This window comes from Pseudogymnoascus destructans (assembly GCF_001641265.1).
Source record: "Pseudogymnoascus destructans isolate 20631-21 unplaced genomic scaffold scaffold_3, whole genome shotgun sequence".
Taxonomy (NCBI): Eukaryota; Fungi; Ascomycota; class Leotiomycetes; order Thelebolales; family Thelebolaceae; genus Pseudogymnoascus; species Pseudogymnoascus destructans.
In genome coordinates this window covers 598,599-624,312 of record NW_020167522.1, presented here as the reverse complement: position 1 = coordinate 624,312, position 25,714 = coordinate 598,599, and the positions used below count along the sequence as shown (strand labels likewise).

Genomic DNA, 25,714 nt, shown 5'->3' with positions numbered 1-25,714 from the left:
GCGCGTATCTCAAATATTTCCTCTGTAAGACGCGCCCCATGAAGTGGAAAAAGCGTATCGCCCATTCTCTTGCGACGCTTGCATGGCCCATTTCTAACCTAATCAACCTAATCCCAAATCGACCGTCGCTTGGTGCTCGGCGCCGTCGACAACGTTCACAACAATAACCGCTCCGCCCACTCCGCCCACACGCAAGCTCACCTCCCTCACGCTCAACCTCACGCTCAACCTCACGCTCAACCTCACGCTCAACCTCACGCTCAACCTCACGCCTTGCGCACCCTTCTTCAGCTCCCTTATACCATCACCCTCAAGTTTTCAACCACCCAACCGTCATCATGCCTGGCGTTCGTAAGTCTCCCTCGTCGCATCTGCACCTTCAAACCTCACCCAACCTTCCAACCCTCTCCCACAACGCGTCTTCCGCCTCTCACCAAACACACCAGCTGACCCTCTCACAGCTCCCAATGCGATCGCCAACCTGAAGGCCAAGTGCAAGAGCTTCTTCAAGTCCAGCAAGAAGTCCAAGCCCGCCGAACCCAAGCCCGCCGCCGCCGCTGCTGCTGCCCCAGCCGCCGTAGCTGCTACCGCCACCACGGACGACAAGCCGACCGAGATCGCGCCCGCGGCCGCCGCTCCAGCTGATACCGGTATGTGGATACCAAATCCGTAGAACCATCTTGGCGACATCCTTGGAGAAGTGGGGATGTAGAGTCGCGCAGAAGAAATATACCCATCTAAGTTCGGCGCTAACGAACCTCAGCTGTTGCCACCAAGGCTGCCAAGGCCGTCGACGCTGCTGTTCCTGAGGCCGCTGCCCCAACTGCTATCATTACTGAGGCCGCCCCAGTCGCTGAGGCTGCCCCCGTCGCTGCTGCCCCTGAGGCCGCTGCCGTCCCAGCTGCTACCATTACGGAGGCTGCTGTTGCCCCAGTCGAGCAGGCTGCCCCAGTCGCTGCCGTCACCGAGGCTGCTGCCCCAGCTGCCACTGAGGAGGCCGCCGCTGTTGCCGCCCCAGTTGAGGATAAGGTTGAGGCCGCCGCCAGTAAGCATCCTTTGCTCATCTTGGACCGAACCGAACCTAGACTAACCCCCCCACCAGCCCCAGTCGCCGACGCCGCCGTAACCGCGACCGCTGCCGAGACCAAGGTCGAGGAGGTCACTGCTGCCCCGGCCGCCACTGCTGCCTAAATGGCACTCCACGTCGCCTCCTAGCTCCGCACGCGCGCACCTCGATTGTGCTGATATGTGTGTTGGAGGTGGGAAGCTAACGAGTCTCATGTCTTTTTATGCGGCGCGAAGCCTGCCTTTTGTTGTCGTGTTCTATCTCTCGTTTATACCCGCGCGTGGCGCCGAGATGGATCGATGATACCCTGTGGAACCTGGATCTCTGTGTGTGCCGCACTATGATAGTTAGTTGTTGTTGAATGGAGAGAGTTGTTAATGTGTCTGCTGTGTCGGGTGTGTGTGTGGCTTACTTTCTTGAATGTGATTTGTGGGTGGTGTGTGGTGATTGAGAGGTGAGTTCGCTGTTGTGGTGAGTTTCTTTCTTTGGTCGAGTTTGTTCTTGGGTTGGTTTCTTTCTTTAGTCGGGAACCTTCTTCTGCCGAGTCCGGTCTCATCCTGATCTCCTTCTTGTGTTTATTGTTGGTTGATGTTGTGTGTGAACGGTTTATTTGCTTTCGTGCAGTTGTTGACGTGACGAGGGGTACTCAGCTTGGTCGAGCTGTTGAAGTGGAAAAGGAGACCCCGGCTAGTTCGGTTTCGACAAGTATGATGTCGTCGTTGACGAGCTGCTCCGCCTGCTCTCGCTCGCCGAGCCTGCGTGTTAGCCTGGTTTAAGAGGCGTTTCGTCTGCTTGTGCCCAGCGTTCTTGCTGGCGAGCTTGCCGGCGAGCTTGCCGGCGTGATGACTGATCTACGGGCCTCGCATGCCCGTCAGCCCTGAAGATTTTCTGCTTCTCTCAGTTGTCTTCGTCTCGTTCGGGCTAGCTTGTCGAGGTGAAGGCAAGCGTCCATCGTGAACCCAAGAGCCTGTCCCAATTTGGGTGCTTGTTCGAGCTTTCTTTGATGGAAACGTTTGCTTGGTAAACGAGTCTCGTGGTAAGGTGATTGCTCGCTCTCCTAATGTCAGTCTTGCGTAGCTACTCACATATATATATAGAGAGAGAGAGTTGCCGTTTCTGGTTACTCATATATATATATATATATATAGTTACCGTTTCTATTGGCGTTTCTATAATCACTTCTACGAGTATGACCACCTACGACTACCATCACTTATTCTACTACGATCACTCCTACCAGCTCCATCACTTCTACGAACGTTCTGCGGCAGGTGAATAATCTTGACAAAAGAAGCCCTCTGCATGCCTATGACACCGCAATCCGAGATAGCCTTACAATATGCGTCACATACGTCCAGTTTTACAAAAGCCCAGATCTAGGGGTCACATATCTGTCAGCCTGAAGGCCATCGAAAATACTCCCAAGATCTAGCATCTTGGTATTAAATCTGCATAGTCTGTCTCCATTTCTATCGAAATAACTTACTCTTCTACCACACACAACCTACAACATCCTAGCTCCAAAATATTATTTCCATCACCATGGGTATACGCTGCAAAACGAGAAGGTTGGTTTCAAATACGTTGTTCTCCAAGGGTCCGATCTCCAAGGGTCCGATCGTATATTACTCTCACCCCTTATCTCCAATTTACCAAACTAATCTGTCTCTCCAAAGCTGGCTCTTGCTCCATCGAGCAGTACGCCGCCAAAAAGGACCCTTTTCGAGTAGGCCCAACAGGCAAGATCCCCACTCCCTGGCCCTATGGCCGTAAAGTTGAAGCTTTTCAGTATCGAGTGGGATTGGATGTGTACGATAAAGCTCTCGAGAAAAGAGTTTTAAACGCACTGAACAAATTCGGGATCCAATTCAGCACTGCAGGTGTCCAGAACCTGTACCAGCGAGGTTTTCCCGAGGCAGCAGAGGATATTAGCATGCAAACTCGAGATACGGACACCACCCGCTGGCAAGAAGCCGTTGACTACATTTACGAGATGGTGAAGGACGCTGCTGCGGTACGGATTGCAACAGCCGAAGTCGGGGAGGTGACAAGGTCGAGAATGTTGCTGCGCAGACGCAGGGGCCTCTGGTCTGTGGACATCAATTGCATACCACAACCGCCAGCACAAGTTCTCAGACATCGATGACATCGAACGACCAACAGTTATCGTATTCGTCGCGCCAGGCTCCCTGGCCCACTGGGCTGAAGTCGAAGCTCAGATCCACCAGACAATCGAAGCTGTCCCCTTTGAAGGGGATGTTGAAATCGCACTAGAGATCCTACCCAGCTTCAACGTCCCATCCACAGGACCCTCGACAGCAGATACACCAACTACTAGTAAACACCCAAGGTTGCTAAGTTCGCAGCAGGAGATTCATGCACCGATCGACATGGTTATGCGGCATTGCCGATATCGAGGCAAGAACAGGTGGGACCATCACTCTAGTCTAGTCCATACCAATGTCACATTTTATCTACCATTTCTATCGGCTACCATTCGTTCTTTCCTCGTTCGTAAGCGCTCAGAGACACCATAGGATCTATCCCAAAAGTATAGTCATAGCCAAAATACCTACCAATCTGCTGAAGAAACATAACCGAAGGCTGAACATTGGTTTTTATGACCATTTTTATATTGATGTTTTTTATTTTGAGTGAATTCCGAATATATTTATGTGAGCAAGAGCGAGTCTATATACCGAGACCAAACTAAAATAGCAGTAGTACTCATATTAATTAGCACATGATTCTCATCGAGGACCATGGTTTACTAGCAGTGTTGCCCGAATACCACACTGAATACTAATTAAGCTTCTTTAATGCTATCAAAGTTGCATTAATTAGCAATTAGGCTTCATCCGAGATTCCTTGTTTCAATGCGTGGATATGGATGGGGAAGGTTGGTGAGATATGAGTTACAGCGTACTGTATGGGGAGAGATTACGACTCATCCATACGGAGTACGTTTTGTCAAATATCCAACTGAGCGTTTCGCATCATCCCACGCTGGTAATCTCCATAGTCTCATCCATCACCTGACCATCACTAGCAATCTCCCCCATTTCCATCAGCTACTCACCTGACCATCACTGGCAATCTCCCCCATTTCCATCACCTACTCACCTGACCATCACTAGCAATCTCCCCCATTTCCATCACCTACTCACCTGACCATCACTAGCAATCTCCCCATCCCCATCCATCGGTCCCATCCGCATCCCACCCCCACCCATCGCATCCCACCCCCATCCCCATCCATCGCATCCCCATCCACCCCCATCCATCGCATCCCACCCCCATCCCAATCCACCCCCATCCATCGCATCCCACCCCAAGCAAGCGCGCAGCACCAGGCAGCTCAACAACCCTGCGTACATTTTTTCTGCGTGGCACGGGATCCAAATGAGGGGACGGTAGGGTAGGGGGAATGTGATGGCGGTGAGGAGGGGTTGGGAGTGGAGTTGCTGGTCTGTGCGGTGGGACGTGAGTGTACGGAGTACGTACGTACTCGTACCTTTCACCACCACAGAAGGTGGGAGGGGAGTGGGAATAGGGTTACGGATTTGCTGGATGGAGAGCGTGTAACCCATCCTCATGAATCGACGGATTGATGAAGGAAAGCCCATCCGTATCCCCCATCCCGCCCTCAGCCACAGCCACACCGGTTCACCAGCAAAACGTTTCCGGAATGGGACGCCTCTACACAACGCCTCCGGGCTGGACGCCGCGCTCTGCCGACTACCCGACCGGTACTGCGCGCGCCTGCGGTTGTAATATCCCGGCACCTCCAGGCACACCCACACCATCTGCACACGCCCCCCCCCGTCCCCACCCACCCACCCCTTCAACCCGCACCCCCGGGTCCCGGCCGAGCTAGTTTTTTTTTCCTTCGACGTACGAGTAGTAGAAGCAGAGGGGCACAACAAAAAACAAAATTTCTGTAACAACCACATGATGCGTTTCAACGAACCACTACACGGCCCGACCACCCAGCCCCGTCTAGCCCGCCACTGGGAGGACATGGGTTGGGGGGGCGGTACATGGTACATACTATACAAACACCAGCACAAACTCTCCTGTTCGGAGTACCCGTTATGTCCCCAGCACACACCCTTTCCACCGCCGTCTCTTCTCTATGGTGGATACGATACGGGATGTGGGTCACAGTGTCCAGTGCAGCAGTCCTGACTAGTAAAGTACATACAGATAATTGCCCAGAACCGACTAACGCAACCTTGCGGCTCACGCCTGAGTCCCGTGCTCCGAGCTAGACGAGCCAGACTGCACTACTGTGCGCTAATCCACGCTAATCCACGCTATACACGCTAATCCACGCTATACACGCTAATTTACGCTATACACGCTAATCCACGCTATACACGCTAATTTACACCAATCTAATATAGACTGGGCCTCGAGCTAGCCATTACGAGGGGGGTACGTACACGACCCATCCATCCCCGTCAACCACCAAACCACACCAAACCACACCAAACCACCAAAAACCAGCAAAAACCACACCAAACCACACCAAACCAGCAAAAACCACACCAAACCACACCAAACCACACCAAACCACACCAAACCACACCAAACCACACCAAACCACACCAAACCACCAAAAACCACCAAAAACCACCAAAAAAAGCACGCCAGCCTTCCGCCCCCCTTCTCTTTCACACACTCACGAAATACTACTCACACTCCACTAATATCTCCACAACTTCTTACACACTTATACTACTAACTTGCAAACTAACAAACTAACAAACTAACAAACTAACAAACTAACAAACTAACAAACTAACAAACTAACAAACTAACAAACTAACAAACTAACAAACTAACAAACTAACAAACTAACAAACTAACAAACTAACAAACTAACAAACTAACAAACTAACAAACTAACAAACTAACAAACTAACAAACTCCCGCCCCTCCCCGCCCCTCCCCCCTTCCGCCCCGCCCCTCCCACCTCCCCTCCCACCTCCCCTCCCCCTTCTTCCCCTTCCCTCCTTCCGATCATCCATCCATCCATATATAAGCCCATCCACCCACAACGCCCTCCTTCTGCCCCTCCCTTCTTTTCTCTCTCTCTTCTATTCAATCCACTCCATATTTTCCCACTCTCAACCGTCAACCCTCACTCCTCACCGACATCCACCTCAAGTCAGTCTCACTTCGCCTCCCCCACCACGCCGCTTGCCCCGAGATCCATTGTTGTCTCGGTGGCGGGTGTCAGCGTACAATCAGCTGACCGTTGTTATTTTCGTTTCTAGAACTTTTGTAACACCCCTCGAACTTGTTGAGTCGTCGTGAACTTCGAAGCCTACCTCAATTTCACTTCCCCCCAGAGTGTTTTTGAGCTTGAATTCAAAAGTTTTTATATATACAACCCCCTACGAATCCCACTTCCGGTATATATACAAATCCTACAACATGTCTGCGATCCGCACCTCCGTCTTCCGCGCCGCCGCCGCCGCCGCCGCCGCCGCAACCCGCCCTGCCACCCTGGCAGCTCGCCCTCTCTCCACCTCCGCGCGTCTCCTCCGCCGCGAGGTCATCGCCGAGAAGCAGATCCCAGTCTCCTCTTACGCCGACCCAGAGTCGCACGCACCCCAGCGCAGCACCATCCCAGTCCGCAACGACCCCGAGATCGAGGTCCACGCTGAGGAGCAGACTGGTCTCCGCGCGCCGCCGTTGACCAAGGCTCTGTTCTCCAAGCTGCCCAAGAGCATCCAGAAGCAGACCGTTATGGGTAAGGTTGTTATTGTTACTGGGTAAGCTTTTCCCTTTCTTTTTGTGTGCCAAAACCACCACCAAGCATCACCAAACCCTAAAACCACACAACCAATCTTTGAACAACAACTAACATCCCCCAGCGGTGCCCGCGGTCTCGGTAACTCCATCGCCGAAGCCTGTGCCGAAGCCGGCGCCCGCGCCCTCGTCATCTTCGACGCCAACCAGACCCTCGGCGATGAGTCCGCCGCCGAGCTCCACGAGCGCACCGGCATCCCCGTGCAATTCTACAAGGTGGACGTCCGCGACGGCGGCGCCATCATCGAGGCCGTCAACGCGGTCGTCGACACCTTCGGCGCGCCCGACGTCCTCGTCAACGCCGCCGGCATCGCCGACTCCAACATCAAGGCCGAGGAGTACGACCACGCCATGTTCCGCCGCCTCATCGACATCAACCTCACTGGTTCCTTCCTCATGGCCCAGGCTGTCGCCAAGTCCATGATGGCTGCTGAGAAGCCCGGGTCTATCGTCTTCATCGCCAGCATGTCTGGTTCCATCGTCAACTACCCCCAGGAGCAGTCTTGCTACAACGCCTCCAAGGCGGGTGTGGTGCACCTCGGTCGCTCGCTGGCGGCGGAGTGGGCCAAGTACGGCATCCGTGTCAACTCCATCTCCCCGGGTTACATGGACACGGCGCTCAACCGCGTGCCGGCGCTCGATGCGCAGAAGAAGATCTGGACTAGCTTGACTCCTCAGGCCAGGCTGGGGAATGTGGATGAGCTGAATGGATTGGCGGTGTACTTGGCGTCGGATGCGAGCTCGTTCATGACTGGCTCCGAGATCAAGTGTGATGGTGGTTACAGCTTGTGGTAAATCCGCAATAGCGGTTTCGGCCTCTGAAGTATTGTTCGCGTCGGCATCGCATCGCTTCTTGTCTGTTGTTTTTTTGAGAACGCGAAGAGGAGGAGGTAGATGATTCAAGCTTGCTTGTTTTCTTGTCGTCGGGAAATGAAAAATCTGAGCAGCAATGGGGCGTTATGTTCTGAAACGGCGTCGTTTTTATTTTCCCCTCCGTTTAATTCTATCTTGGGCGGGCGGATGGAAAATACGTTTTTTTGAGGGTTGAAAAAACTGGTGGTGGGAGAGGAGGATATACAAGTAGGTTACGAATATGGTATTCGAGAAGAAGAATTGAGGGGGGGGGGAATACAACTCTGATTTTGATATCCTTTTGCCTTTTTTTGCATGTGTGAGGTGTGAAGAGTAACAAAAACCTGAAATCCCGCGCGCAACAATTTCGTCAAAAAATCGATTTTTATAAGTGTGAATAGTTACACATGTTCAAATCCCGCCCGCTACGAAAATGTACCAAAAGTCGACGTAAAAGGTCGCCGCCGCCTTTGCCGCCCTATGTTTCGATCCACCGTCAAGCATCGAACATCAGATTCAGGTTTCCAGAGGCTAGTCTAGCACGACCATGTCACGATACCCTCATCTATTCAAGTCCGGGTACGCGGGTACAAGACGACCTTAAAAACAGTGGAACGCTGTCTAAATTGAAGCCATCGTGAAAAACCGGCCCTACTGCAACAAGGGAAACAAGCTTAAAAGGAGGTGTGTGTGGAACCGCCCCGAGGTGTGGACCAGCCTGCCGCGCGGACGGGGGGGGGGGGTGTGGTGCTTTTTTGAGGGTATCGTGAAGGGGGCCCGGCGATGGATATAATGCCAGGTCGCTAAACTAAGTTTTGGTGACTAAGCAAATACTGTAATAAGATAAGTTACCTAACTTATCTTATTACAGTACTTGACTTAACTTAGCTTAGTTAACTTAGGTAAGTTAGGTAAGTTAACTAAGCTAAGTTAATTCAAGTACTGTAAGTTAACTAAGCTAAGTCAACTTACCTAAGTTAACTAAGCTAAGTTAAGTCAAGTTAAGTTACTGTAGTATTTGCTTAGTCACCAAAGCCTCGAGTCATTCCATGGACGACTCTGTAAGTTGGGCGAGGTACGCCCCGATCATGGCGCCATTAATCAGGAGATATAAAGGAAAGAACGCACATTCCCCCACGGTGAATATATAGACCTGTAGTCCCTACAGAGTTGTTTAGGCGTTGCTGACGGCAGCTGGCAGCAACCTCTGTAGTAACGTCGCTGACATTTGGTGTCGGTAACCTCGACGCTTCGAGCTCTCACTTCCCATTTCCTACTTACTCTATACCTATAAAATAGGCTAGTGATTATAGACCATACATAGATTATTTACGTAAATAACATACAACTATTAGCGTGTGGTTTTGCTCATAAATTCATCTGATGGTAGTATTCCGCTTACCTTGTCCCTTATATAGATGACAACAGTACAACTTCACTTTGCTACCTCTTGCTAACCTCAACTACAGCCTCTACCATCAAATCACTTCGACTGTCCTCTAATAGCCTTCGACCATCACCGCCATCAAAGCTTCCGCCAAATCCATCCCTCAATCGAATACCGCTGTTACATCTCAAAATGAGCATTGCACGCCTTGCTCCAGAAGTCCAGCAAATTCAACAAAGTGCTCCATTTATAGACACATACACAGATGCGGCAACGACACTGCTTCGAGCAAGACCGGTCGAGCAGCATGCAACCTTAACAATGCCTCACGCTCACCCACCTCCCAAAAGGTGGACAAGCCCTCGTGGCTGGGGCGCAAGGCACATTAACGACGATGCACCATTCAACCTGTGGGATGAAGCCAAACGAGATTATCGATTTCTAAAAAAGGGTGCTGAGTACGACTGGTGCCGTGACAAATTCGGAGATGGGCAAATAGCGAGTTACGGTTGGTTTATGACGATTGACACAAAATCCCCACCTAAGCCAGTCCCACTGACTGTCGGATGCATGCCGGTCATCTTCACAAACATGGGGGAAAAGTTATGGAGTCTAACTCCCAAGACTTGCTATGCCAACCCGCGGGTGTCGAACCCATGTCCAGAAGTACAGTGGGAAAGGATGACATCCCCAACTAAAGATCAGAATATCGCAATTCTCACAGCGCTAGAGCCTCTCGCCAACGTACGTGCTATCATTTACATGCCCCACTGGACTATTGTCGAACTCGAATATGGAGATGGTCGTGTATACCAGCCAGGGTCCCTACCAGGTACTGTGGGGGTGAGGACGACTTTATATCACCATGAGGAGGAACCATTTTACAAAACATTGAGCAAGATGACTTGCCATCGGCGACTTGACCCTACACAACAGTCAGGTGCTTCTGATCCAACGCCCCAAGATACGACCAACTACATACAAGAATGCGCTTTTGTTAGTCCCGGATGTCGCTTGGAATCTGGGCTTGGCATGGTTGGCTCCCAGAACGAGCGGGTAAATGCCGCAACATCGGCTGGTGTTAAACTTTGGAATATTAATGGGAAGGAGGCACTTACCGTATCCCACCATGGCTTTTTGAATTCGAAGGAGGTCTACCATCCCTTTGCGTCTGGCGTCAAGATTGGCGAAGTCTTTGACGAGCGCCCGGAACTTGATATCAGCCTTGTCGAGCTTGTGTCTGATGTATCTAGGAAATTCCGAAACGACTGCTATTTCCAAGGGGAGACTCCAAAATTACTGTTAAGAGGGTCCGATATCGTCAAAGGAAGTTGGTTTGAGGTAGATGGGATGTCGTCAGGCCTCGTCTCTCTCCTCACCTATGCGTCAGTATTTTGCAAACCTCCTCGGCCTCTAGGACATCCCGAGATTGACTATAGGCACTGGGAGTCCCACTCACTAAGCGCAATGTTCGGGGTTGTTAACAATACTATATGTGAAGGGATGTGTGGAGCCCCAATCGTTGAATGCGAGTCAGGAGGTGTAGCTGGTTTTTTTCATTTGTCAGATGGGTTCAATTGCCTTGCTGCTCAGCTAGATGACTTGGTCGCAGAAGGGTGGCAGATTGCATAGATTGCTCGGAGAACGTTTTATGACTACTGTGTATAACTTTGCACTATGCGGGAGTAGGGTTTTTTATAGGGCTATACAAAAGCCTTCATCCCTACCTTTATTGAAGTCCTTTAGTAAGCCTTTAGCGAAGCCTTCAGAGGCCTCTACTCTAGCACTGCCATCAAAGACATTAGAGGAGCCTTCAGAGGCCATGTCAAGCCGGCGCTAGGGTGGGATGGAGTGGGTAGGGAGGTCATACGCAAGAGTTTGGCGGGCTGGAGAGTGCTTGCTGGTTGTGTTCGATCCAGTGGATAGATCAGATATGACAGAGTTAAGGCTAGTCACAAATCTGTACGTCTAGAGAGAGGTTGTACGGGTTATAAAAATTTCGTTCCAGCAAAATAGAGCTACTATACATCCATCCTCTGCGCGCATACATACTCGGACGATAAAATCATCCGCCGATTCTTCCTTCCCTCCTTTCAATTCCCGTTTCCCCGAAGACGCCGTTTTCCGATGGTAAAAAACCTGTAAACTACATAATATAACCTGCATTGTTCCTGAAAAACGCCAGTATGATCGATCCGTCGACTGGGGATGGGTATGGTCATCCCTGACAAGAGACGATGGTGGTGTCGGTTGAGGAGATCGACCGACCTGCCTGGTATAGTCGCTGCTTTGCTTATTCAGCGATGGCGATGAGGAGGTCTCCTAGGTATGACGCCTGCAGAAGTACGTATTAGCAAGCATTCTCAAACCAAAACCCAAACCCTTGCCCCAGAAGAAGCAAAAAAGATAGCCAAAAACTCACCAAACTCTTATTATGCGCAAACACAAACCACAACTCCCCCTCCACCCCCCCAAAATACCTCGCCACCTTCCGTCCCCCCCCAGCCTCCCTCTCATCCTCCCTATCCTCCTCCTCCCTCCCCAGCCTCCTCAAATTCCTCGCCAAATTCCTCAGCACCAGCACAGCCGTAAGCGGGATCCCCGCCGCATCACCCCGCTCATCCACCGCCGTGGACAGGAACGAGAAACTCTTCGTCGAAGCTGGGGATACCCAGCTCGGGTGCTTGAGGGAATCGGAGGGGGGAGAGGGGGGTGGGAGATGGATCTTGATGTGTGGTGCTAGCTGGGCGGGGCGGATAAGAGTGGGGTTGCGGAATTTGGTGCACCCGGGCCAGAGACAACGGTATGTCCCCTCGTCGTTTGTGAATTTCTCCGTCTCCGTCTTCTCGGGCTTAGGTTCCGCCGGTGCGGTCTCGGCTGCACCCTCGCCGCCGGTGGGCTGGGGGGAAGGAGATGGAGAAGCGGTCTTGGGGACGCGGAGGTGGTGGGAGAAGATGTGCTCGAACATCTCGGCTGGCTCCATGAAGAAGCCGCCGCAGGGACGGGTGCTTGTGCCGTCGGGGGTGGGTGTTGTCCACTGGCACTTTTGGTATGGACGGCCTGTGAGATCGACAGGGGCGTCGCGGATGCGGATGCCCTTGATGATGAATTTCTGCACCGGGCCAGCCTGCACCTGAGCCGCGGCCTTGTCGGCAAAAGTCGTGCTGACGTTCTTGATGAACTCCGCGGCTGGGAGGAGGGGACGACCCATCTTGTCGACGGCGTGTGCGAAGCGGGCTTGGTAGGCTTGCCAGAGGGCGATCTGGGTTATCGCCTCGTCCTTGTCTTCTTCGAAGAGGCAGCGCAGCCATTTGGAGGAGCGTTCTGGTTCATCGAGGGCGAGGAGGGCAGTTAGGAGGGGGGCGGGGATGGGTGGGATTTCGGAGGGGGGAGGGCGGCGCGTGGGTGGCGCGAGGAGGAGGTCGCGAGTTGTTTCTTTGGCGCCGTAGATGAGGAGGCGGGTGAGTTGGGCGACTAGAGAGGGGAGGTCGATGGAGTGCGTCATGAGGGAGACATTCGGGAGGACGGCGGTGTATTGGTAGAGGAAGTCGAGACAGGAGTTTACGAGGTCTTCGTCGTCGAGGAGTGTCCAGTCGAGGATGCGTTGGAGGGTGGTGGGGGGGATGCCTTCGAGCCGGTTGGTGTCCTCGAGGTTCATTGAGATGCGGCTGATGGCGCGGAGGGAGGTGAGGACTGCGCCGCGGTCGGGCGAGTCGAGTTGCGCGAGGAGAGAGAGGTAGAGGGGGTCGGTGGCGCTGAAGTGGAGGTACTTGGTGAGTTGCTCGACGATGTCGAGGGCGTAGTGCTTCAGCTCAACGAGCGCCTCAAGGTTAGGCAGGTTGAGGACGATGCTCAACATGTCCCGCAGTGGCCGCATCTCTGATACGTAGTGCGCGTTGTCTTCCAACATCACCATGTTCCGCAGCGTCAGGGCAGCCTCGACGACCTGCAGCATCTTGTCGCTGAAGTTCTCAGGATGGATGCTGTCGTCGACAGCCTTCCGTGCTAGCTTCCCAACACGCTCTAGAATATCCGGCGTCCCCTTTAGGCCATCGAGCGTGTTCCAGTCGCGCTCTTTGCCATCGTCGGGATAGACCACCTGCCACGTAACTTCATAGAATAGAGAGCTGACTTCCAAAATCTTATCAACCAGTGCCTCTGCCAGACCCGCAAATGACTCAAAGCGGTACTTGTCACCCCGCTCCATCGAGATCTTGACGAGATGGTGGAGCGCGTAGTCCTGCTCTTCCTGAACCCCGGATTTAAGTGCTAGTAGACAGCGGACGTAGATATTTGGCCCATCAAAGCCAGTGCCAGGGAGCATGATCCGTGCGCTCGGAGCCGGTCTGGCGAGAGGATTGAGTAGCTGCTCCTTTGCCGCACGTATACGTTTGAATTCGGAGGGGTTGTTCGCCGGTGTAATGACGGGGCGAAGCGTCAATGGCATCTGAGGCCGCGGTTCGTAGTTTGAGACGGCATGCGAGAACGAATCGGGGTTCGATGAGGGATTGTATGATGTAGATGCCCCTCGTGGAGGAAGCGGCGCGGAACCGGGCGGAAGAAGGTTGTGTCTTTGGCGTGAAGGCTGGGTGTCTGGCTGAAAGAGGACTCTCTGTGGGGGGGCCTGTCGCAAGCCCCTTGTTGCTCGTCCTCCGCTTCCAGGCGTTTCCTCACCAACGAGGTCTCTCATAGGTGTTCCATCATCACCGGACGCTTCTGAGCCCTCCAATCCCAACGCGTTTGTCTCGCGGCGGCTCGCAGGGCGATAGTTCTCGACGGTTCGCTCCAGCAAGCCTCCGCCTTTGGCTGTAACGTCTTCGAGAATCTCTTTTGGAGGCGGTTCTTTCCCATGGATGGTGGATATCTCATACGCCGCAAGATTCTTGTAATAAGTCGACTTCAGACTGAAGGCGAGGGCTGGGAGGTTGGCGGTGCCTAGGTTGAAGTCCTGTCCCATTTTGCGCCACGCCAATTTCTCGTCGCTGACCTTGTCGTATCCTCCCCGCTCAACCACCGTCTTGAAGAGCTGCAGCAGGTCGACATGCTTATTCCCGACGCGGGGTTCTGGTTCGAGATTGGTCCCCCGCTTCTGGTGATAAGCCGTGAGGTTCGCGATGAACTCATTGTATTGCTGCTGGTAATTGGCAGAAGTTTCCGACGGTGGCGCCATGGTGTGAGGAACAGGGCGCGAGAAGGCGATACTGCCGCATGCGATAAAAGCCGATCGTCAGAGGTGGCCTAAATCTGGCAGCACAATTGGTTTGCGTACTTCTGTCTTGCGACGCGGTTTGGTGAGCTCGAGAATATTACACGCGACAGCCGCAGCAGACATGGATCACGCTAGTATCTAGGTCACGTGCTTGACAAACCGGATTTGGAGTGGCAGTTTTGACCCTTTCGGGACGGGAGGGAGGTGCCTGGGAGTCCAGCTCTAGGAGACAATAAACCATAAACCGCGGTCTAGAATTCATTCCTGGTTATGGATTGCGACTTTTATCTCCTTTTGTTGAAGGTTGAAGGTTTGGGTGAAGATAAACATCATACGTCATAGAAGTCACCCGTAGATCCACGGACCCTGGCTACTAGTATCTGACAATATATTCCCAGAGACCCTTCAACCAACCTACAACACCCAAGATACCTTTTATCAACACTTTCTGATATCCAGAATCCCATATCTTCGCCCGACAGGGGATCCATCGTCCGATTCACACCACTCTTCACTCTAATCTATATCTCCTTCATATCTCCAAAGCTTCATATTGAGTCTCCCAGTCCGAACGCTGACAAAAACCCTGCACAAGCCGCCTACAGACATGATCTCGCACCCCGCAGAAAAGGTCGCAGCGCCGACGCAGCTGCCAACTCGCCAAAGTACCGGCGCAAGCGGGTTGAGCGACGTGGCAGTGCCTGAGACGGACACGAGAGAGGTTGGTTGCTCCCGTTCCTGGCATGGCCATCCGATACTCTGGAGAATAGTCGCTCATATTTAATAGACCTCTGCTCTTCTTGAAGAGCGCCTGCGCGCATGGAAGCATGCAGTTGGATACCTTGAGGAGTACATTAGTGCAACAGAGAAGGCCCAGAAGGCACATGCGAAAGAGTACGAGAGGGTCTTGAAGGTGAGAACGCCTCTACAATACTTTGTGAATAACTAAGCTAACATTCATATCAGACCATTCAAGATCCTTTGAAGGAGGGTTATCATTTCGACCAGAGTCTTGGCGGTGTCGCTGGGCTTTTTGAGAATATGAGAGTAAACACCGAGGTGAGCAACTCCAAACTTCATCCCCGCTATGTAGCAACCTGCTAACGACTCCATCTCAGAGCCTGGCCAACTCCCATCTCGAAACCGAGAAAAACCTCAAGGGCACGGTTCTACCGATCCTCGAGCGTCTTCACAAGGAGATCAAGAACAAATCCAAGGAGATTTCGTCTGGTGTTGGAAAGGCGGCCAAGGAGATCGAGAAGTTGCGCAACACGACCCAGAAGCACATTGAGCTTTTAGGCCAGCAGAGCGCTGCTGCGGAATCGTCCGGGAGCAAGGTTAACCCGCACGACGATCCATATATCACCCAACGAGGCATTTACTACCGCCTCCACAAGCAAATCCTGGAGGAGAACAACAACAGCCAGGATCTGATCAGCGTCCAGGAGAACTTTGCTGCCTTTGAGCACCACGTTGTCGAGGTCATCCAGCAGGCGATGGCATCGTTCGTCCAGTACGTCGGCGGCCAGGTGCAGCGTAACCAGAACGCGTACACGGATATGCTGAGCAATGTCCAGCGCATTCCTCCGGACTTTGAGTGGAACGGCTTCAAGCAGCGTGAAGCTGAGACCCTTGTGGACCCCAGCTCCGCACCGCGCTCCATCGATGGCGTCACCTTCCCTAACCAGAACCACAAGTCCACCCAGCCGTTGCTCGAGGGCACTCTGGAGCGCAAGTCTCGCAACATCCTTTCCAGCGGCTACTCCACTGGTTACTACGCCATCACGAACGCTCTGTACTTGCACGGTTTCAAGGACAACGACAATGTGCGCAAGGACCCAGAGCCGGAGGTTTCCATCTACCTCCCCGACGCCGTCGTCGGCGTCCCGAACGGCGAGAAGTTCCATGTCAAGGGCAAGGACGTCTCCAAGGGCTTCAGCAGCAAGCTCGCCGGAACATCCGAGCTCAACTTCAAGGCCCACACCGCCAACGATGCCGAGAAGTGGGTTGAGGTTATCAAGATGGCCGCTGGCGCCAATGCCGCAAGGGCTCCATACTCCTCGGGCCCTTCATCCCCTATCTCGCCTACTACTCAGAAACAGGCTAGTATCGGCTTGATAGGTGAGGCTGCCCCGGTTGCGGAGACGAAGGCCGTCGAGGCGGCCCAGGAGCAAGGTGTTACGGCTGCTCACCCCGCTCCGCTGAAGATTGAGGAGGGTGTTACGGGAGGGAAGACTGTTGCGAGCCCGACTGCTGTGGCTCCTTCGGCGACGGGGGCTGTTGTTGGGACTGATAAGACTACGATGCCCCCTGTTGAGTAAATACCCGGGGCAGAGATTGTTTGACAGATAGTCTATTGGTTTTATTACCTATGTCCTTTCTATGTGTTTTACTCTTTGAGTAATCTTTGGTGGTTGTGTCGCATAATTCGAGTAATTTGAATAGCAATTCTCATTGATTATTCTACATCTCTCCTACCGACCCGTTGTTCCTTGAAACCCTTTTCAGATCTATAATCCCCGGCAGATTCCTGTATCAGTAGATCTAGTAGCAGATAACTCTTAATATATCCTGTTTTAAGATAATCATAACGATCACTCTACGGTTTAAGGGGTGCAGGAATGGACGCTTGCGGTCACTGAGTGTTAAATTTGCCAACCGTTGTCTCCGAAGCCCAGAGCCCTCCTCCAGCTATAGATTCACACACACCCCATAAACAAGCCAAACCTATCAAACTAAACCCCAGCTGGAACCAAAAAATGCCCTCTAGCACCTTCCCTTTGAAGGTCCCGCACGTGACCTGCACCGCCACAGCACCCCAAACGCCCGCCACAAAACGCGGGGGTTTGGCGCTAGTCCTATCGTGATGACGACCGGCCTCACCACAGAGCACCCAGCCAGGCCAGAGGTCTTCAGCACGCTCGCGACCTCCTCACCCTCACCTCCATTCCCGCGCCCCGACAGCAACCACGCCCACGCCCACCTCCGCCACCACCGCACACGACGAGCGCGGCGCCCATTGCAGGCGTCTGAGGAAGAGATGGCTTCGCAGCTGGAGACGGTGTCGGCGTTTGTGGAAGGCGCTCCGCCGGGAGAGGTAGCTATGGCCCGTCCCGCTGGAGTTTGATAGGGGGGTTTGCTGACGCTTCTTTGATAACAGTTGGGAGATGTTATTGCAGGTACGACAAGATCAAGGTTTAGGGTGTGTGGATGAGGCTGATTGGAAGTAGATATCAAGGCGCTTACGGTCGAGAGCCCGGAGCTCATCAGCCAGCTTGGACCGGCATTTGAGAAGTACAATGAGGAGCAGTTTGCGACCGTGAAGTTACCGGGGGGAAGCCAACAGGTGTGTTTTCGAACTGTGGAAAGGGAGTACGATTGGGCGGGGTTAACTGGTGGGTTGTAGGTTATTGTGAGCTCGCACAACTCGCTGGGTGATGGGCGATACTTTGATGTGGAGAACTCGTCCAGTTTCGAGTTCGATCATAGCACACAGGTATGCTACTACCACGATGGGTGCTCAGGGGGTATGGTCTAATTAGGGGTTACAGAAAGCAAGCAATGTCCAGAGCTACGTGCTGGAGAGCGCCAACTCGGACCTCATGTAGGTTGCCGCCTCGTTCATGTCAGGCCAGTGCTGACCCCGCGCAGCAAATCGCTCATCAAGAGCTTAGCAAAGCATGCTGAGGACCACTACCCGAACTCATCATACGGTGTCTACCCTATTGAAGACGACTCGAAGATTGCCATCCTCCTTGTCGCTAACAAGTACAGCCCCAACAACTTCTGGTATGCTAGTTATATCTCTCAGTTGAGTGTCCGGTTGAGTATATGGCTAACCAGCACTAGGAATGGCCGTTGGCGCACGCTGTACATCCTCTCGCCTTCCCCATCTTCCTCATCTCTCGTCGGTAGCATCAAGGTCGATGTCCACTACTACGAAGACGGCAATGTGCGACTACTGACTACCAAACCCGTATCCCTGTCGGTCTCGTCAAGCACTGCTACTTCCATCGTCCGTGAGATTGCTGTTGCAGAGAAGAAGTACCAGGAGAACCTGAACAAGGGATTCACCAGCCTCAGCGAGGGAGCATTCAAGGGCCTCAGACGGCAACTGCCCGTTACCAGGCAGAAGGTGGAATGGGACAAGATTGCAGGATACAGACATGGCCGTGGTATTGCCAAGTCGGCTGAAGGGTTCTAGAGTTGTGCAAGCTGGCGGGGGGATTATTTATGCTTTATACCAAGTATATAGATGTGGTAATAAAATGGCATAAAATATTAGGTTGCTCCATAACCCGTCAGGAGGTCAATCAATTTCCATGATCCCGGAGCCAATCAGCGTGTCTTGGGATTTGATGACTAAGGAAGTTAGGACTTAGTCAGGCCACCAGGCCACCAGGCCACCAGGCCACCAGGCCACCAGGCCACGAAATCACGGCTTCAGGCCACGAAAGCAGGCCATTTAGCAACCGAATTATTGGCCCCATCAATTTTCACAGGCCGAGCGAATAAGGGGTCCTTCAGCTCCTCAAAGTACGATACCCGAATTTCAAAGCACGCGTATGACCAGTCGGTCGATTGTTTTCCCCAGGTTTCCATTTTGGTTTATTTGTCTTCTTCTTATACCGAGCAATTACCCAACGAGAGGAATATCGATCCAAATCAAGCAAATCCGCAATATCGAACCAGATCATCTCCTCCACTTTTTAAAGCATCATGTCTCAAGAATTTACTTTCGCCGAGGTTGCGAAGCACAACACCAAGAAGGATATCTTCATGGTCATCCACGATAAGGTCTACAATACCACCAGCTTCGTTGACGAGCACCCGTAAGTGCCTCATTTTTTCGAAGTCTATGTCTACAAATTTCAGTATGGGCGCCAGTCAGGAAGGGCGCGGTGGACATCCGCCCCTTTGATTGCCTCTGGAATGGGGCTCTCACATGCGCCGTTGCAGTTCCCAGTTCCAGTGGCCCATTGACTCCGTGAAATTGGCTGCCCAGGCTGTTACCACTTACTGCTGCCGACTACTTCTACTCTCACTCCTGTTCATGATGCTAACTATATCACAGAGGTGGAGAGGAGGTCCTGCTCGACGTTGCCGGACAAGATGCCACTGAGGCTTTCGAGGATGTTGGACACAGCGACGAGGCCCGCGAGATCCTCACCGGCATCGAGGTCGGCACACTGAAGCGCATGGTACGCAACCCCCCCTAAACCCGCTCCTAGCGTCGTATTCGGAAAATGCATCTTACTAACTCCCCTCCCAGCCCGGCGACCCAGTACCCAAGGCCCAGGTATCCTCCACCACCGTCCAGCCTGCCGCGACCGGCATGGGCAGCGTAGCCCTCTACTTCATCCTGGTGACGGGTGGTGCGGCCGCGTTCTTCGCCTACAGATACCTGCAAGGCGAGCAGTCGCAACAATAGATTTCTTGACGGCGGTGGCGCGTGACGTGATATATGAGGGCGGATGAATGGATGGGGAGGGAGGGAGGACTTGGGATGGGTGTATGCGAGGGTTTATACACGTTGAGCCAGCGCACATGGCCATGAACGCCATTTAGCAGCACACAAAAGGCACACTTTGGTGCGCTTTCATCTTAGATCGTGTAATAGACTTGGGACTTCTTTTGGACCGGTTTCCTTTCTTTGATTAGGATTATTAGGTCCCGCTGGGAGGGGTGCCGAGGAGGGCTAAATACCAAACGTACACACAATCCTCGTCCATTTATATTGCGAAAACAGCCTCTTTGCCGAGTGGTGATGCCGTGTAGTGATGCCGTGCGGTGATGCCCCGCACTTCTTGTAAATACCACTTCAGCCAAGTTCAAATAGTTCCTCGTTGCCTACAATGTAGAATAGTACGGTGCCTCTTTGGATTTAGAAGAAGTATTTCCTGATATGTTGCCCATGGTCATGTCATGGGTTACTTCTCCTGTTGAGACATCTGTGATCCACGTCTAACCCCCCCGCCCCGCTGTTGAGAAACTTCGAATCACGAACCTGAAATCATGCCTCAAAATAACCCAACTCCATTAGTTAGTCAACGAACGGCCCTAGAATCGATCAAGATTTCTTCTTCATGTGGATTCTTTCGGATTGAGGCCCACGCCTGGGGGTTGCACCGCCACTCGGCCCAGCAAAAACCGCGTAAGTAGTGACGAGTTGGCCAGTGACGTGCAGTCGGCCGCTAAATACACCCACCCCCCCGCCGCTAAAGAAGCTTCCAAGCGACTGTGACCGCCGACAATGCAAGGCTTCCAGCCTCTTTCAACAAACCAGACACGCATCTCCTTGATATCACCCCAACTTCCCCACGACGTATAGGAACCGCATCAACAGTACGCCATCATGTTTCGGGCTCAGCAGAATGCCTTCGACGATGTTGTCGGTATGTATTCCTCCTATGATGGAATGGGTTCGTATCCGGAAGACTAATGAGGAGCTCCTATAGCCAAGGCAACCGACGAGAACCTCACGTCTGAGAACTGGGAGTATATTATGGATGTGGTCGACAAAGTAGGATCAGAAGAGAGCGGCGGCAAGGATGCCGTGGCAAGCTTGATCAAGCGACTGGCGCACCGTAATGCCAATGTGCAGCTTTATACACTGGAGGTAGGCACGTCGCCACACTTATAACCCGGAGTCGCCCTGACATCATATAGCTCGCGAACGCTCTCAGCCAAAACTGCGAATCGAAGATACAGCGCGAACTCGCCTCGAGGGCCTTCACCGATGCCCTGCTCCGCCTCGCAAACGACAGAAACACGCACCAGCAGGTGAAAGCCAAGATCCTGGAACGCATGGCGGAATGGGCTGAGATGTTCAAGAAGGACCCGGATTTGGGGATCATGAATGAGCAGTACCACCGACTCAAGAGCCAGAACCCGAATTTACACCCTCCATCGGCGCCGTCGAAGAGCAGACTCACGGATGTGGATCGCAAGAAGGAGGAAGAGGAGCTGCAGATGGCTTTGAAGCTGTCCATTCAGGATAAGGGATCTCAGCCCGCTGCTCCTGCACAACAATCTGCGGCGTCATCGTCGTCGCAGGCGCAGTCACAGTCACAGGCCCCCGCAGGAGCACAACCTGTTCCGTCGGGGACGACTGCGGCGACTGTGTCTCGTGTGCGCGCGTTATTCGACTTCCAGCCATCGGAGGACGGGGAATTACAATTCCGGAAGGGGGACATCATCGCCGTTCTAGAGTCTGTCTATAAGGACTGGTGGAAGGGATCGTTAAGGGGCCAGACCGGCATCTTCCCGTTGAACTACGTTGAGAAGCTGTCGGATCCGACTCCAGATGAGCTTCAGCGAGAGGCGCAGATGGAGTCGGAGGTCTTTGCGGAAATTAAGAATGTCGAGAAACTGCTTACATTGCTCAGCACATCGACTTCTGAGTTACGTGGGGAGGATAACGATGAAATCACTGTATGTATTCTGTGACACTGTCGCCATACTTTGCTAACTGTACCAGAAACTCTATCATTCAACTCTAGCAATACGCCCTAAGCTCATAGAGCTTATTGGAAAGTATTCTCAGAAGAAGGGTAATTATTATCTTGCGTTATCCTTGATACCGAGGCTAATCTCTAATAGACGACTTTACGCAACTGAATGAGAAGTTTATCAAAGCTCGCAGAGACTACGAGAGTCTACTAGAGACATCAATGTCCCATCCACCTCAACCAACTTACGGATACGGTCGGCCACCGCAGGCCCAGCAATACGGCGGTGCGCCCGCTGGATATCCCCCGCAACAAAGCGGCCCGCCAGTGCAGGATCCTCAAAGATACTATACTCCTAACCCACAAGGTATATAGACTCAATTTCATTAGTTCGGCATCCTTGTCACGAGAACAGCTGTTGAATTATTTCCAGACCAACGTCAACAACAATACCCGCCACAACCCACGTCGCCGGTTTACCCAGCTGGCCAGACCGTGGCACCGTTCTACGTCGTCCCCCAAGATGCCCAGCAACCGCCGCAACACCAGCACCAGCACCAGCAGCACCAGCACCAGCAACACCAGCATCAGCCACAACATCAACCACCCCAACAAACTCCCCAGTACCCTCAAGACACTCCACAGTACCCTCAAGACCAACCCCTCCCCCTCCGCACCGCATCGTCCACATCCAACATCGCACCGCTGCAACCCAATTCCCCACCCCCTAACCAGGGCACTCCCTACCCACTCCAACCCCAAACGGGTCACCGCCCACAGAGCACCTACGCCGACCCCCAAGAGCTTGCCACATCAAGATACTCCCCCATTCAACAACACCAACCCAGCGACCCGTACAGCTCTACCCCCGCCTACCCCAAGATCCTTACAACGCCATCTCACCCCTCACCCAACCGGCCCACCCCACCAACCCCAATACTCCGCCTATGCTCCTCCCCAGCAGCAGCAGCAACAGCATCCACAACAGCCCACCTACGAGCCGCCAACCCCCTTGCCGGCCCCACTGCAGGTGAACTCTGGTTTTGCAGCTCAGAATTCGCGCCAGACGCTTCCAAGCCAGGGCCAGGGCCAGGGACAGGGACAGGGGTATTTACCATATAACCGCCTCGACTCTACTCGGAGGACATCGGTGGGACCGCCGAGCGTGCCGCCTGGTGGAGGAGGACCGGCGGATTTCTATCGCCAGAGCACGGCGTACTAAGCATGGATTAGTTACTTTTGTGGAGGGGAAGGGGAGGGGAGGGTGTGTATATAACTTCACGGATGAGTTGGGGGGGATGGAAGTGAGATTTAGCGCGTTGCGTTGATACATTGAATTAGTTGTCGTCGTTGATTCGAGAGGCGGTTTGAAGGCGCGAGACGTGGTGGTTGGCGGCGGTTATGATATGATAGCTGCTGACATGAGAAATCCGATTTGGTCCGCGCGGTGGAGATGTGTCGATTGTGCCATTAGAGCGGGTTCTGGGGGAGGTGCGAGTACAGATAGGTCTGGCGTTTTCTCAAGATGCGATATAATTCATCGTTTTTTAAAATACATATTGGGTTTCCATTGCTATGCTGAGCCTTGATTGAAATATACTAGTTTGCTTTTGTTCGCGTATGTACAGGTCACTAATTCCACCCTCACCCCCACCGAAGGTAAAAACCGAAGCCATGCAAACTAATCAATGCACCAAACTATCCTCAAACAACTTCCTCAACTGCTCCCTCTCCTCCCCCAGCTCCTCCGCGAGACTCGGCGCAAGCATCAACACCCGCTTCTGCGGAACCGTCCCCTCAACCAACTCATCAATATGCTCCCTCCCGAATCCCAGATCCTTCAGCCCCCTCGGCTGGTCACCTAGCTCCTCGAGAAACTTCGCAAGAGCCTCTGACAACACCTCTCCAGCGCTCTCGCGCTTCACGTTCGAGATGTCCACCCCGAAGGCCTCGGCGGCGGCGAGATGGCGCTCGGGGTTCGTGGCGGCGGTGAAGCGGAAGACGGCGGGGGCGGTGACGGCGACGGAGACGCCGTGGGGGATAATGGGGTAGGGGACGTTGTAGCCGGTGTGTTTGTACCCGCGGTTTTGGCCGGAGACGGGGTAGGACATGCCTTGCTAAATTAGCGAGGATGCTAGGTGGGAGAGGAAAGTTGGTTACCGTGGCAAAGATGCACGCCAGCGTTGCCGAAACCGACGCCGGCAAGTGTGGCAGCGAGGAGCATCTCGCTCTGCGCCTCGTGGTCATCTGGGTCCCTAACCGCGCGGGGCAGGTACTTAACCGTCGATCTGAGAGCCTGGAGGGAGAAGATATCACTAATAGGATTCGCGCCCTGGTACGCGGGACGATTAATCGGGTTTTGCGGGCGGGGCATACGCTCATTATACGGGATGGCAGTCCAGCTCTCGAGACTGTGGCAGAGGACGTCTAGACCGCTCGAGGCGTGGACGGCGGAGGGCATGGTGCGTGTGTTAAGTGGATCACATATACCCAGCGTAGGCTTGAGAACGCGGTGAGCGACGCCGGTTTTCGCGCGCGCGGAGGCGAGGTCAAAGATGGCGGAGCCGGTGGTCTCGGAGCCGGTTCCTGCGGTGGTGGGGACGGCAATGAGGGGGAGGAGGGGTTTGTCGATGGGGAGACCTTTGCCGAGGGGGGCGTTGACGAAGTCGAGGAAGTCGGCGTTGGGGTAGCAGGTGTACAAGTTCATGAGCTTGGCGGTGTCGATGACGGAGCCGCCGCCGACGGCGAGGAAGGCGTCGGGTTGGTAGGGTTTCGCGAAGGCGATGGCTTCTTTGATGCTGGTGGGGAGATGGTTAGTTGTGATCAGGTAGTTGTGGGAGGGACTTACGAAGTGTCCTTTGGCTCGACTCTGACGCCGTCATAAACTATGTAATCGATTCCTTCTTGGTCCAGACCCTCTTGAACTTGCTTCATAGCATTGAGATGCTTGACCGTGCTATCCGTCACTACGCAAACACGCTTGGCTCCCATATTCTTGAAATCCATGCCGACTTCCTTAGTTACACCGGGGCCGAACCGGATAGAAGAAGCGGCCATCTCGAAAGCATACTCTTTCTGACGGGAAAGGTCCACGGGAGTGGCATAGTTACGCTGCAGATTCCGCTTGGCATGGCTGAGAAGGCTGTTTGACGGCTTATGATGATGGTGATGAGACGGATTGCCGTGGCAAGGACAGCTTGGGGGGTGAGTGTATTGGACTGTACGAAGCAAACTCATCGCCCGCGCCGCTTTCTATAGAAGATGTTACTCCAAGTGATCTCGTGCCGAGGCTATAGAACAAGGATACTACTTACAGTGGGCGCAACACGGATAGCGGAAGCCATTTTGGAGGAGATATCTTGTGATTATAGGATATTTGTTGAAGAAGAGGAGTAGCAAAAAAATATATATATGGAGCTGGGGAGGGGGAGGGGTTTATAAATGGGGTATAAGCGGAGAGTAGGACTGTTTGTTTCGTCGCATTACCGGGTTGAAATGCGGGGGAACTGGGGATGAGACCCGATTTGGAGAACCCGTGGGGTACAAGCGAAACCAAGCCGATTCGTGTGGGGTAAAGTACAGCCAGCACATCCTATTACCCCAACTTCGGACCAAGGCACCAAGACTCTGGAAGAAACAACCTTTTTATCAAGAATAATAAACCCAACGGTGCTGAGAAGTATGCATCGTGGGAATTGTACTATATATCAGCATCCCTTCCATCATTAATCATACTAATACCGTACACACAGTTCATATATCGCGCAATCACATCACAAGTTGCCAACACAGTCAGTAGCGTCAATCGTCATTTCAACACAAATCTCCAACTACTCTGAGAGCGAAGATAACAACGTATCGTGCTCACTCATATACTGCTCGCCGCAGACAACGGCCCTTGAGCCGCCCAGTCGCTATGCATCCTATCT

The 25,714-nt window shown here is 53.1% G+C and overlaps 10 protein-coding genes across 10 annotated transcripts; 8 read left to right on the top strand and 2 right to left on the bottom strand.

Annotated features, from left to right (window-relative positions):
• Nucleotides 1-248: 248 nt before the first annotated feature.
• On the top strand, nt 249-1,191 carry VC83_01510 (uncharacterized protein; the record flags this gene model as incomplete). Its single annotated transcript, XM_024465185.1, has 4 exons — nt 249-351; nt 462-650; nt 764-1,045; nt 1,103-1,191. Exons 1-4 carry the CDS (start codon nt 339-341, stop codon nt 1,189-1,191), a joined length of 573 nt encoding a protein of 190 aa, XP_024327047.1. The 5' UTR covers nt 249-338.
• A 264-nt stretch (nt 1,192-1,455) lies between these two features.
• On the top strand, nt 1,456-4,840 carry VC83_01509 (uncharacterized protein; the record flags this gene model as incomplete). Its single annotated transcript, XM_024465184.1, has 6 exons — nt 1,456-1,537; nt 2,215-2,521; nt 2,585-2,678; nt 2,743-3,110; nt 3,190-3,403; nt 4,683-4,840. Exons 3-6 carry the CDS (start codon nt 2,609-2,611, stop codon nt 4,838-4,840), a joined length of 810 nt encoding a protein of 269 aa, XP_024327282.1. The 5' UTR covers nt 1,456-1,537; nt 2,215-2,521; nt 2,585-2,608.
• A 1,265-nt stretch (nt 4,841-6,105) lies between these two features.
• On the top strand, nt 6,106-8,483 carry VC83_01508 (uncharacterized protein). Its single transcript, XM_024465183.1, has 3 exons — nt 6,106-6,238; nt 6,349-6,849; nt 6,952-8,483. The coding sequence occupies exons 2-3, from the start codon at nt 6,509-6,511 to the stop codon at nt 7,679-7,681; spliced, it is 1,071 nt and encodes a 356-aa protein (XP_024327283.1). The 5' UTR covers nt 6,106-6,238; nt 6,349-6,508; the 3' UTR covers nt 7,682-8,483.
• A 335-nt stretch (nt 8,484-8,818) lies between these two features.
• VC83_01507 (uncharacterized protein) lies at nt 8,819-10,960 on the top strand. The gene is made up of 2 exons (XM_024465182.1): nt 8,819-9,124; nt 9,208-10,960. Exon 2 carries the CDS (start codon nt 9,318-9,320, stop codon nt 10,755-10,757), a length of 1,440 nt encoding a protein of 479 aa, XP_024327274.1. The 5' UTR covers nt 8,819-9,124; nt 9,208-9,317; the 3' UTR covers nt 10,758-10,960.
• A 149-nt stretch (nt 10,961-11,109) lies between these two features.
• Nucleotides 11,110-14,295, bottom strand: RSC9 (RSC chromatin remodeling complex component; the record flags this gene model as incomplete). The annotated part of the gene is made up of 2 exons (XM_024465181.1): nt 11,110-11,460; nt 11,548-14,295. 2 exons carry the CDS (start codon nt 14,293-14,295, stop codon nt 11,419-11,421), a joined length of 2,790 nt encoding a protein of 929 aa, XP_024327275.1. The 3' UTR covers nt 11,110-11,418.
• A 646-nt stretch (nt 14,296-14,941) lies between these two features.
• On the top strand, nt 14,942-16,655 carry VC83_01505 (uncharacterized protein; the record flags this gene model as incomplete). The annotated part of the gene is made up of 4 exons (XM_024465180.1): nt 14,942-15,055; nt 15,122-15,247; nt 15,301-15,393; nt 15,453-16,655. The coding sequence occupies 4 exons, from the start codon at nt 14,942-14,944 to the stop codon at nt 16,653-16,655; spliced, it is 1,536 nt and encodes a 511-aa protein (XP_024327276.1).
• A 545-nt stretch (nt 16,656-17,200) lies between these two features.
• Nucleotides 17,201-18,784, top strand: CAP1 (F-actin-capping protein subunit alpha; the record flags this gene model as incomplete). Its single annotated transcript, XM_024465179.1, has 7 exons — nt 17,201-17,431; nt 17,495-17,513; nt 17,565-17,680; nt 17,741-17,830; nt 17,886-17,938; nt 17,986-18,123; nt 18,184-18,784. The coding sequence occupies 7 exons, from the start codon at nt 17,201-17,203 to the stop codon at nt 18,536-18,538; spliced, it is 1,002 nt and encodes a 333-aa protein (XP_024327277.1). The 3' UTR covers nt 18,539-18,784.
• A 269-nt stretch (nt 18,785-19,053) lies between these two features.
• Nucleotides 19,054-19,765, top strand: VC83_01503 (uncharacterized protein; the record flags this gene model as incomplete). Its single annotated transcript, XM_024465178.1, has 3 exons — nt 19,054-19,166; nt 19,409-19,535; nt 19,607-19,765. The coding sequence occupies 3 exons, from the start codon at nt 19,054-19,056 to the stop codon at nt 19,763-19,765; spliced, it is 399 nt and encodes a 132-aa protein (XP_024327278.1).
• Nucleotides 19,766-20,592: 827 nt separating this feature from the next.
• HSE1 (ESCRT-0 subunit protein hse1) lies at nt 20,593-23,348 on the top strand. Its single transcript, XM_024465177.1, has 6 exons — nt 20,593-20,729; nt 20,793-20,953; nt 21,004-21,768; nt 21,815-21,887; nt 21,937-22,152; nt 22,219-23,348. Exons 1-6 carry the CDS (start codon nt 20,690-20,692, stop codon nt 22,905-22,907), a joined length of 1,944 nt encoding a protein of 647 aa, XP_024327279.1. The 5' UTR covers nt 20,593-20,689; the 3' UTR covers nt 22,908-23,348.
• A 420-nt stretch (nt 23,349-23,768) lies between these two features.
• On the bottom strand, nt 23,769-25,243 carry ADHFE1 (Hydroxyacid-oxoacid transhydrogenase, mitochondrial). Its single transcript, XM_024465176.1, has 3 exons — nt 25,100-25,243; nt 24,634-25,037; nt 23,769-24,583 (listed from the first exon to the last, which is right to left on the bottom strand). The coding sequence occupies exons 1-3, from the start codon at nt 25,127-25,129 to the stop codon at nt 23,920-23,922; spliced, it is 1,098 nt and encodes a 365-aa protein (XP_024327280.1). The 5' UTR covers nt 25,130-25,243; the 3' UTR covers nt 23,769-23,919.
• Nucleotides 25,244-25,714: the final 471 nt, after the last annotated feature.